We start from the raw sequence: 11,540 nt of genomic DNA on the forward strand, positions 1-11,540 counted from the left end.
GTGCCGTGCCTGGCACGTTTACGGCGGGGCGGGCCGGGCCGGCCCGTTTGGGCAGGTATACGTTGGAGACGTACTTTTATGCACGCTTCCATAAAATTATAGTACGCGGTGGGTATGGAAAAAAATTCCATTGCCTTTCCGGGAGGAAGATAAAAAAGAAACGCACACGGTATCGCTGCCACGTGCTGGTAATCGACTGGAGGGCCGTGTTGTCCAGTCGGTGATTATTATCTTACAAGCAAATCTCTGGTGCTTTCATTCCGAAGAAGCTGTCTGGGATTGATTTTCTGCTGAGCCGGTCCCTCCATCCCTGCCCAAAATGCCCCTGAGCGAACGGGGGCGGCGTATTTCCATTTTCCAAGACGCCCACGCCGGTGATTGACCCTCATGACACCCGGGGGAGTGAACGGGCTTCTCGTCTCCATCCCTGGCTCCCACCCCCTACCCCGGCCTGGTCCGGTGCCAGCTGCTGCCCCGCTGCTTTCCGTCGTTGCTCGGTTCAAGAACACGGACGCACGGAGGGGTTGAAAAAGGGGAGTAGGCATCCACCGGCAGCAGCAGCAGCAACGAGGGCATAAATCAAATCAATCAACCGGGTTTGGACTGGAGATTGGAGGGGCCAAAGAGAGAGAGAGAGAGAGAGAGAGAGAGAGAGAGGAGGGGGGAGCTTCTCTCGGTCAGCTTCCAAAGCGCCTCCCTTTCCCCTCTGCATTGAGGGGGGAGAGCATTTGGTGCGGGGGGAGATGGGGAGGAGGAGGAGGGGCGGCGGAATGCCGGGCGCGGCCTCGCTGCCGCTGCTGCTCCTGGCCGCCTGCTGCTGCTGCGTCTGGCCCCGGACGCAAATCTTGGTCGCCGCCACCACCGACGCCACTGACCGTGAGTTATCAAGAACCTACAAAGCCCCTTCTCTCCTGGTTTCTTTCTAGTCTCCTATACAGCTCTGGTCGATGGTTTTAGCAAGGGGAAAAAGGGCGAGGATTTAGGCTGCAATGGGGGCAGGCATCCTTTTCGCCGCCAGATGGGGTTGCCATTCAAGTGCTTCCGCCGCCAGCCAGATGGGGTTGCTCCTAGGAGCCGCGAACGGGCAGATTCAGTCTTTTATCTTTCGGCGAAGGGCGACATGATTGGGCCGCTTTCTTGGGGCCAAATCTTGGTTTCTCCCGCTCCGGCTTTCCCCGCATGCTTCTGCTTATTCGCTTTTGATGCGCTGGATGGATTTGCGCGAGAACGCATAGATTTGGATTCTTGGATCCCCCATACAGCGTGAACAAGATGATGTGTGAATCCGACTGTTTTTGGTTGTGAAAATAGGCGATTGGCTGATTTTAGTTTGGTAGTACTTTTGTTTTTTCCTCCCACTCCAGCTATTATTAGGTGGTACTAGCGCATTTCTTTATAGCTTGGATGAGTAATTTGAGCAAGGGATTCTTTCTCTTACTATTTGAATCTGGATTAAGGAGGGATTCTGGGCAAAATAAGAGCTTCGGACTGGGGAAAGCTCTGCGCTCTTCTGGGACAAATAATTTTGGTTTAGATTTCCCCCTAAAAGACCGAAGTCGTTTTCTTCTCACCTACCTTCTAGATGTGACGCTTCCTTTCCTCCCTCTAATTTATAGATTTTGCTGGATTATTGAAATTGCCGTCGTGGGTCCGATTGGTTTGCTCATCATCAGTAGATTAGCTTTCCAGTTCTTGTTTGCCTTCTATTTACCCCTTTTGGTCATCATGATGTTTGAATATAATCCGTGCATAGATATACATATCTCCTGCTATTTCAGACTGCAGATGAGACATTCTTGTTTAGTGACATGGCCTGTCTATTGTAGTAATTCGTCGCTTTCGTACATGCAGTTACTGCCCTCAACACGCTCTTCACTAGCTTGAATTCTCCGGGGCAGCTCAAAGGCTGGCAAGTGAATGGCGGTGACCCTTGCGGCGAATCATGGCAGGGCATCACTTGCTCAGGATCGTCGGTTACAGCAATGTGAGTCTAGTGAAGCAAACTAGGTTGCTAAACCGTGTTCACTTCTTACTCTCTCTTAGCATATTTTCTTTTCTTTGATGATGCAGCAAATTACCAAGCTTGGGCCTGTCCGGGAATTTGGGCTACAATATGAATACCATGAGTTCATTGGTCGAGCTGTGAGCGCCTAACTTATCTTATGCTCAACCTTGTTTGCTGTGGGAGTTCAGTTGATATAACCATCTTAAACAGAACAAAACAAAATTTCATGCAGTGATATGAGCCAGAACAGCCTTGGTGGTGGACAAGCGATACAATATAATCTCCCCACAGCTAAGCTTGAGAGGCTGTAAGTTCCTCAGATGAAGTCACACATTTGATTTGTTTTCTCAACTATTGTTGTCTCTAGCTGTTAAATGATTCTTGTTTTGCAGCAATCTTGCAGGAAACCAGTTTGGTGGAGAGTTGCCCTACTCGATTTTCTCGATGAATAATCTTAAGTATTTGTGGGTATCTTTGCAGCCAGAAGTAATAGTTCGCCTTGGAGTTTGTATCATCTAGCAGGCCTAAGTGAAGTTTGTTTGGTGTATGCAGAAATATTAACCATAACCAGTTACAAGGAAAAATGACCGACGTATTTTCCAACCTTGGCAGCTTGACAACAGTGTGAGTACATTTTTATGTGAATTATCAGATGTGTCTTAACTTGTGTTGTAAAATCTCTCTCTCTCATGTTCTAGATGTTTCGGTTCTCTTACTATTTTCATGTGCAATGTGATGCAGGGATCTCTCCTTTAATTCTCTTACTGGTGACCTACCAGAAGGTTTAAGTTCACTGTCAAGTGTTAAAACTCTGTAAGAAATAGATTTAAATTCTCTCTCTACATATCCTGTTAGAGTGCCATTCATCTAAGTATCTAACCCTGTCTTGTACTTCTCAGATATTTGCAGAACAATCAGTTGACCGGTTCTATCAATGTCCTAGCCAATCTTCCCCTTTCTGATCTGTAAGTAACCAACATGAAATTTATCGATGGTTTATTTACCTATGCATTATCATCTCATATCTTGCTTACCTGTAGGAATGTTGCAAATAATCGCTTCACTGGTTGGATTCCTAGTCAACTTAAGAAGATAAATAGTCTACAGTGAGTCTCTTGATTTCCTAATTTGCAATTGGTAGAGATATGTCCTAAACTAATATGGTGCTTATTTTAGGACTGATGGTAATTCTTGGACTACGGGACCAGCACCACCGCCACCGCCATTTACAGCTCCACCTTCAAACCGTAGGAAGAGCCCAGCTAAAAAAGACGATGGTTCATCAACTTCTGATGGGAAATCTGGAATAAGTGGCGGTGCTGTAGCGGGCATTATCATATCTTTGCTGGTCGTCGGAGCAATTATTGCATTTTTTGTGATAAAAAGGAAGCGCAAATCTAAGAGGGAGGAGCACTTTGAACAGCACCAGCCATTCACTTCATTCCCTTCAAACGAAGTTAAAGGTCAGTTAGCTTGACGTTTATCATACTAGGGAGTTGTTTTTTTCTGGTTGGCTAATCTTGTGACTGATTGCTTCTACGGTTACTGCAGATACGAAGCCTTTCGAAGAGTCAACCGCAATAGATGTGGACTCTTTGGCTTCCCCTGCTTCAGTTGGTCTGAAGCCACCTGCCAAGATTGAACGCAACAAGTCATTCGATGACGATGATGACTTCTTGAGCAAACCCGTCGCAAGGAAAAGCAATACAAAACCTATAAAGGCAATTGTTTATTCAGTTGCAGATCTACAAATAGCAACAGATAGCTTCAGCATGGACAACCTTGTTGGAGAGGGTACTTTTGGACGTGTCTACAGGTCACAGTTTAACGATGGAAAGGTATCATATCTGATCCCTGTATATTTCTGAAAGCACATGAATGTTTTCTTTACTTGTATTCTTGAAGCCTTCGGAACAGGGGTTATTGTTGGGTTGCGGTTCTCGGTTTCAAGTAGTCATGTGGTAACATGTCTGCAACAGGTCCTTGCTGTAACATTTCCTCTATGCATGATCTTCACATTAGTGAAAGGGTGGAAATTATACTGATCAATGACGGAATTTGTGTGTTCCAAGCGTAACATATTAACATCAGTCTTGTTATGGAGAAGAATGAAGGAGCATAGAAGCATCCCTCATAATTTGGATGTTCTTTTGGCGCTTAATGATACCTTTCCCTGATATTGTATTGTTGCCCTTCTTTAAATGTGTTTAGATAGTGAAAAACAGAAGATCGAGCCATTTAAATATATGGTTCTCACTGTTCTTGTTTACTCTGTTCAGGTTTTGGCCGTGAAGAAACTGGATTGTACCGTAATACCATTCCAATCATCTGATGACTTTGTTGAACTGGTCTCAAACATTTCGATTTTGCACCATCCGAATCTCAATGAGCTTGTGGGCTACTGCATGGAACATGGACAACACTTGCTTGTGTATGATTTCCACAGGAATGGATCACTTCATGATCTACTTCATCTTTCAGATGAATACAGCAAGCCACTTAGCTGGAACACTCGCATTAAGATCGCACTAGGATCTGCCCGTGCACTGGAGTAAGTGGCAATGAACTACATATCTTGATCTGGTTGGTATGATGTCGTGTCTTGTGTGTCCAGATCCAACTGGACAAGCTGAGTGACTATTGCTAACTTCAAAATACTAATTTGTCATCTTCTGGTTAATGATAGTAATTAAGTAATTAACATGCTTGTCTTGTCCATATCATGTGCTGCTGGAATCTCTCTGAGCTGTAGGCATTTTTCGCAAATTATGTGTGGACTTAACGATGAATGTCTTTTATACATGTTCTCTTAGTGCAACATTTTAGCAAGACATTGTCATGTACTATTGACTGAATGGTTCAAGAATATTCTTCAACAATGATTTGTTCAGTACATAATCTATTGTAACATATATGTTTGTTCCGAAATATCACTCGTAGATGCCTTACCATTTCCCACTGCAAATATAACTTGCAGGTATCTTCATGAAGTATGTTCTCCATCCGTCGTTCACAAGAATTTCAAGTCATCCAACATTCTGCTCGACTCAGAATACAATCCACACCTTTCAGATGCTGGACTCGCTAGCTTTATTCCTGATGCTGAGTTTCAGGTTTGTTCAATATACTCCCAAGACCCATTTTAAAGGATTGCTTGCATAGTTGCATGCTTTTAGAACTCAGTAAACAAATAGCTCTTTCTTTTTGCATGGAAATAGCTCTTGGCTTGCTAAGCTATGTTTTCTATGTATTGTTGATTATTTCGATATGCACGAAATATATACAATCCTAGCTTAGCATTTTACACATTATGGTGCATAATGATTGCCTAACGGCTGCCACCAAATAAACCTCTGCAGACAGCAGAACAGAGTGCCGGGTGCACTGCCCCAGAGGTGGACATGACTGGCCAGTACACTATGAAGAGCGATGTCTACAGCTTTGGGGTTGTCATGCTAGAGCTTTTGACTGGACGCAAACCATTCGACAGGTACCTTCTTATCAGCCATGACCAGTTTCCGGCTCGGGCATGCGTCTAAATTTAGCAAATTATGATACGAGATGTGATTGTGTGACTGCTTGCGTTACAGCTCCAAGCCTTGGTCAGAGCAGTCACTTGTGCGGTGGGCGTCTCCCCAGCTCCACGACATCGATGCGTTGGACAGGATGGTCGATCCTGCGCTCAAGGGTCTGTACCCTGCCAAGTCTCTTTCACGATTCGCCGACGTGCTTGCCTTGTGTGTCCAGGTAGGACCCCCCACAACTATCTCACACAAATTTGTCATACAAAACCAAACACACATCACGTGTATACAAATAACGCCCGAGCGTTGGAACTATTTTTTCAGGCTGAGCCGGAATTCAGGCCACCGATGTCGGAGGTGGTGCAGGCGCTGGTCCGTCTCGTGCAGAGGGCCAACATGACGAAGAAAATGCTCGATGGCGACGCTTCCCGGCGAGGCGATGACCAGGACCAGGATTTCATATGATGGAAGCACAACCACTCTAATATATCCCCTGATATCGCAGCATCTGAGATTGTATTCGTTTATTTCTTCTAGCGCCTAGCCTGGCCGAGAGAAGAGTGGAAGAAGAGGAGAACAGAAATATTGTCCTGTTCCGTCAGTACATATCACACAGGTTTCGCTTGATTTATTATACCCAAGTATTAGTAGTGTTGTTTGGCTGTGTCATGTCCACAAATCAGCGCCCTGGTCTCATATTGGTGCCATCATGTTAGATTTAACACTTACCTATATCTACAAATGCTCCAAATAAACATGATATCCATGGCGTCAGGTCTGCTGATTATATTTCGCTGATTTTCATGAAAATTGTCTTGATGATTATCACTTGTGAGAAAATTTGTCGTCGGTGCCGCGTGAATCAGCCGAACATAAGTTGCATCAGATCATAGGGTGTTACTGAGCATATTCTACAAGATCATTGGGTATTACTGAACCTGTTCTAGGAAGCAAATCATGCACCATCCCTTATTTTTGAGTACTACAGTATGGATGCATTCAGGCAAAAACATGAGTGGAAGCAACAAAGCTTCAGCAGTAGAGTAAGCTTCAACAGACCACCCTGAAGCAGATCATCAAACGGAGTGGGACGAAGAGTAAGCTTCAACAGACCACCCTGAAGCAGATCATCAAACGGAGTGGGACGACGACCGGACGGGCTCGAGCTTCATGGCAGACTCGACGTGCGCCCTCAGTGCGTGTGTTTCTCCCAGCCTGCTAAGGAAACACAAGGTCTGTTAGCACCTTCCGTGGAATACATTTTCTTCACTGCCCCTTCCATGGAACTGCCATAGCCAACAGCGAAACCTTGTACCTGGCGATCTCGGCGCGCCGCCTCGCCTGCTCCGCGACGGCAGAGCGCGGCGTCCGGCTGCTGAGGAGATGATCAGAGAGCGCCCGCCGCGTCGACAGCGCCGCCCCCCTCCGATGATCCTCCTCGCCGTAGTAGTCCCTCCTCCTTGCAAATGCAGCCTGAAGAGTGAAGAATGAACAGATGTAGACATGAACGGAGGCTTGTGCCGTACCTTCCTGTCGAAGAGCAGGCCCCAGGCGTCGCCGCTGAGGGCGTAGCGGACGGCCACCTTGATGAGGTCCAGCGGGAGGTAGGACACCAGGCTGTAGAGCCATATCACGCCGGCCCACCGCCACCCGACGCCGCTGATCGACGCGAAGCCGACGGCCGCGTACACGGCCACCAGGGTGGCCACCAGCTGCGCGACGACGAAGGCGCAGACGAGCAGCGCCCCCGGCCGGTCGAGGAAGGATATGCCCCGGCTGCGCGTCACGAATATCAGGGCCTGGCTGGTGATGCTCACCTGCAGGTACACCGCCGACGAGAGCTCCTCCGCGTCCAGCTTCAGCGACCGCACCCCGAAGTGGGACTGCCGTTTCAGAGATCATCGGCGATTGGTTAGCCCTCCACATGGATCAACGGAGATGTTCGTCGGTTCAGTCTTGGATTGGACGTGCTGACTGACCTCGAAGAAGGTGGTTCCGGTGACCGCCCAGTAGAAGAGCACCGTGAGCAGCGCGAGGTAGGTGCCGATGACGACCCCGGTGGCGAATATCTCCTCCAGCTTCCAGCTGTCCGGCCTCCGCGACGGCTTCACCCGGTCCTTGGATATCGCCATGATCGTCCCTGATCAGAGCGCATAAAATCGGTAGCATTTCGGTCAGGCAGGCTATGTGTTTCAGCATGGTTTGAAAATTCACATGGTAAAGTTCAGAGATGCTGCATTACCGTCGTTCAGTATGGCTATGACGAGCACCATGAATGGCGGGAAGTCGTACTCCCATATGGACGCCAGAAGAACAAACCCAACCTGCAGTCATACAACACATACACGAAGATCACTGGAATTGTACTGGTCTGGATCATCATACGCATCGTTGATTTGCTGCTGCATTCTTACCACTATCCGTATGGTGATGCACACGGCGTAGATCTGCATCGGCAAGGTAGAAATCGTCACAAGCAAATCATGGTAGCGGAGCTGAACATTCCACGGCGTTGGCATCGAGCACCCAGACTCACCGTGTAGTTCTTCATGCGCTGGAAGATGGCGCGGCTGGTGAGGACGGCGCAGACGATGACGCCGAGGCCGGGCTCCGTGAGCACGATGTCGGCGGCGGCCCTGGCGGCGTCCGTCGCGTCCGACACCGCGATGCCGATGTCCGCCTTCTTCAGCGCCGGCGCGTCGTTCACGCCGTCGCCCGTCATCCCGCACACGTGCCCGCTCGCCTGCAGGAGCCGCACGATCTCGTGCTTGTGCTCCGGGAACACGCCCGCGAACCCGTCCGCGCTCTCCACCAGCTCCTCCACCGGCACCGCCGCCGCCCCATCGCCGTCGCCGTCGCGCCGGCCGAACAGAGCCGCCGACGGGTGCATGTTGGTCCCCGTCCCGAGCCGCCGGCCGGTCTCCTTGGCGATCGCCAGGTGGTCGCCGGTGATCATCTTCACGCACACGCCGAGGTCCAGCGCCTTGCGGATGGTGTCGGCGCTGTCGTGCCGCGGCGGGTCGAACAGCGGCAGCACGCCGCAGAACACCCACGGCCCGCCATCGCCGTGCCTCGATCTCTCCGGGACCTCCTGATCTCAGGCATCAATTCAGAATGCAGCAGTGTGCATTCACCAGCAGCAACTGAACTAGTCTTCAGAATTCAGAATGTATGTTGCTAGGAAGGAGTACCTGGTAAGCAACTGCTAGTGAACGGAGGCCCCTCTCGGCGAAGCTGTCGACGACCCGCTGCGCCTTCTCGGCGATGTCATCCTTGTTGTGGCACAGGTTGAGGATCTATAATATGGCCAAAATCAGATCGGATGCTCAGAATTTCTATGACTCAACACTGTAAATTATTAAGTTCCATGCTGTTAGATGACATGACAGTCATCAGTACTGATGAGATACAGTGCTGAACTTCTTCAGTAGGGGAGAGGAAGAACCTGCTCAGGAGCACCTTTGCTGACCCGGAACCAATTGCCACCGGAATCAATGTATGTTATGGCCGTTCTCTTGTCGACCGGATTGAACGGGAGAAAGTGAACTTCGGCGATGTTTGCGCGTGCCTGAGAAAGAACAGGTAACATTTGTGATTTCTGATCCATTATTAATGTGCAGGTTCTAAGCATGTGACGATATTCAGAAACCTCTTTGGGATCAGAAAGCATATTTATGATGGCCATGTCGATTGCATCTTGGTTATCCACCCTTGATGCCCTTGCAGCCAACAGAATGATCATGTCCCTGTCCATTCCTCCACTGAAAACCTGAAATTACCAAAAATGATGGATCAGCGTGCATGCCAAGTGTTACGCTGCTGATAAATCTCAGAAATTTTAGGATGAATAAACTGTTTCTTTTAAGATAAGAAAGTGCCTCGATTAGGTTTTTGTCGACGGTAAGATGGTTGAGAGTGAGAGTTCCGGTTTTGTCGCAGCAGAGAACATCCATGCCTGCCATTTCCTCAATGGCTGTCATCCTTTTGGTGATGGCACCCTGCAATTGAGAATAAATTCGGTGATAAATAATGCATCATCTGTTAACTGAAGAAGGTTGGTGGCGATATCCAGACACACCTGTTGAGATAGGCGATGGGAACCTATTGCGAGTGTGACAGACAAAACCGTCGGCATCGCGATCGGTATCCCTCCGATCAGAAGAACAAGAACATTGTTGATCCCCTCCCGGTACGGTCGGTGCTGGACCGCGAACATGATGATAACCTCAATGAAAACCCCCACCACAATTGAGCAGATACAGAAATTGCCTATGCAGGTAAGAACCTGAAATTTTCAGTAGAAGAATTCAGCTCACGCTGCAGACACTTTTCTACAACAAATGCTTAGCACATCTGATCACATTATGTAGTGATGACGACTCACCTTCTGGAAATGGCCAACAACCTTTGTGGAGTCCACCAAATGAGCCGCCTTCCCGAAGAATGAGCGGATCCCGGTCGCGATGACGACGGCTTCGATCTCGCCATGCTTGCATGTTGAACCAGTGAACACTAGGTCGCCGGTCCTTTTGGTCACAGGAAGTGATTCTCCAGTGAGAGCTGACTGCAAGATGGCAACCCAACAGAAAGATACCAGATCATTTGACAGAACAATCTGATATCTTTCGTGTGCATCTGATTTGCAGTAAATGCGATTGCCTGATCAATTTTGAGAGGATCCCCCTCGAGCAGCCGCGCATCCGCAGGGACAATGTCACCGAGCCTAATGCTGATGATGTCCCCGGGCACCAAAACAGAGGCATCCAGCTCTTGCCATTGCCCATCTCTAAGAACCTGGAGGCACAGCCATGCATGAAATACACCAAGATCAGAGTAAACCAAGGCATCCATCAACTTTCATGTTGATCCTACCAACCTTTGTTCTAGGCGCCAAGCGAGCCATGAGCGAAGCCGCGGCATTGCCGGCATTGTTCTCCTCGATGAAGCTGATCGTCGAGTTGATGATCAGAAGGCAGACGATTCCCACAAAGTCCTCCCAGTCAGGACCCTGACTCTGAAGAATGAAAAGGTGGACACCAAATTAATCTACCGCTTCCCTTTAGTTGTTGAAAAAACAGAGTGCCTTTTCCCCTTGAAACTGCAGAGATTTTCTTGACTGAATCGGTCACAGAACATAGCATTGTGCTTGACTTACACCCCCATTGGCCAGGACCAATGCCATGATGGCTGCTGCCTCCATCACCCAGGACAGAGGGTTCCACATGAAGCTGATGAACTTGAGAACCTTGTTCTCCTGCCAAAAACAAAAATGAGGAGCTCAGAGGATGTAAATCTTCCAGAAAAGAAAAACAACGAGCAAGCAGCAAGAGGCGGTGAATTTACGCGCTTCTCCTCCAGTCGGTTTGCGCCGAACAGCTGCAGCCGCTCCGCGGCATCCGCCGAGGAGAGACCACATCGAGACGTGCTCAGCTGCTCAAAGACTTCTTCCAGTGGCAGGTTCCCCTGCACACACACACCATTACCATGATGAACCACATCTCCACAGAATGCAATGCATGCTCGGATTGTGAAGCTAATGTCAGTATGTACCTTAACTGATGTGCTGAACTTACCAGATCAATGTCTTCAGTGCAGAGACTCTCGGGTCCAAGCAGAGGCTTTCGCAGCCCGTCATCATCCATGCTTCAGCTCCGAAGGCGGCGGCGCCGAGACCTTCAGTTGGTGATCGGCGGAGCGGAAGTAGATCACTCGTGAACAGACCTGCTCATTCGTCGTCTCAATAAGAAGTTTGGGACTCGCCGCTGAAGAAGCTGATGGAATGGAGCTGGCTGCCAGCGTTGGGAAGGTTTACTGTGTGCGGCTCTTGTCGGTGAGGAGTAAAGTGGGACGGACGAGGTGGGGCTGCTGCCCCTTTTCCCGCCATTTGGGAGCATGGTTCGGCCAGCCACAACCACCGTTCAAACTCCCACGGCAGATAGTCAGCCGACGGTCGCGTCAAACCAACCGGTCGAGTAGAGGAAGAAGACGCTGGTGCTTCAGGCATGGGGATG

The 11,540-nt window shown here is 49.0% G+C and overlaps 2 protein-coding genes across 6 annotated transcripts; one reads left to right on the plus strand and one right to left on the minus strand.

Annotated features, from left to right (window-relative positions):
* Positions 1-394: 394 nt before the first annotated feature.
* On the plus strand, positions 395-6,289 carry LOC123449633 (protein STRUBBELIG-RECEPTOR FAMILY 6-like). The gene is made up of 16 exons (XM_045126916.1): positions 395-876; positions 1,852-1,984; positions 2,071-2,142; positions 2,238-2,312; positions 2,398-2,469; positions 2,558-2,629; positions 2,747-2,818; positions 2,905-2,970; positions 3,046-3,111; positions 3,182-3,468; positions 3,557-3,843; positions 4,285-4,556; positions 4,983-5,118; positions 5,365-5,495; positions 5,596-5,752; positions 5,854-6,289. The coding sequence occupies exons 1-16, from the start codon at positions 744-746 to the stop codon at positions 5,992-5,994; spliced, it is 2,172 nt and encodes a 723-aa protein (XP_044982851.1). The 5' UTR covers positions 395-743; the 3' UTR covers positions 5,995-6,289.
* A 109-nt stretch (positions 6,290-6,398) lies between these two features.
* Positions 6,399-11,316, minus strand: LOC123449631 (ATPase 10, plasma membrane-type-like). 5 transcript variants are annotated; one of them, XM_045126914.1, is made up of 19 exons: positions 11,103-11,316; positions 10,873-10,992; positions 10,685-10,783; positions 10,406-10,543; positions 10,189-10,323; positions 9,914-10,093; positions 9,608-9,814; positions 9,408-9,527; positions 9,179-9,298; positions 8,975-9,097; positions 8,721-8,825; positions 8,066-8,620; positions 7,944-7,976; positions 7,772-7,853; positions 7,509-7,669; positions 7,056-7,412; positions 6,845-7,002; positions 6,643-6,744; positions 6,399-6,588 (listed from the first exon to the last, which is right to left on the minus strand). In XM_045126914.1, exons 1-18 carry the CDS (start codon positions 11,169-11,171, stop codon positions 6,660-6,662), a joined length of 2,847 nt encoding a protein of 948 aa, XP_044982849.1. In that variant the 5' UTR covers positions 11,172-11,316; the 3' UTR covers positions 6,399-6,588; positions 6,643-6,659. The 5 variants fall into 5 exon arrangements, 3 of the variants coding, with proteins under 3 accessions (XP_044982849.1, XP_044982848.1, XP_044982850.1); XM_045126913.1 differs by having other exon boundaries at positions 6,643-6,747; XM_045126915.1 differs by having other exon boundaries at positions 6,643-6,747; positions 11,080-11,170.
* Positions 11,317-11,540: the final 224 nt, after the last annotated feature.

The sequence above is a fragment of the Hordeum vulgare genome, chromosome 4H (assembly GCF_904849725.1).
Source record: "Hordeum vulgare subsp. vulgare chromosome 4H, MorexV3_pseudomolecules_assembly, whole genome shotgun sequence".
Taxonomy (NCBI): Eukaryota; Viridiplantae; Streptophyta; class Magnoliopsida; order Poales; family Poaceae; genus Hordeum; species Hordeum vulgare.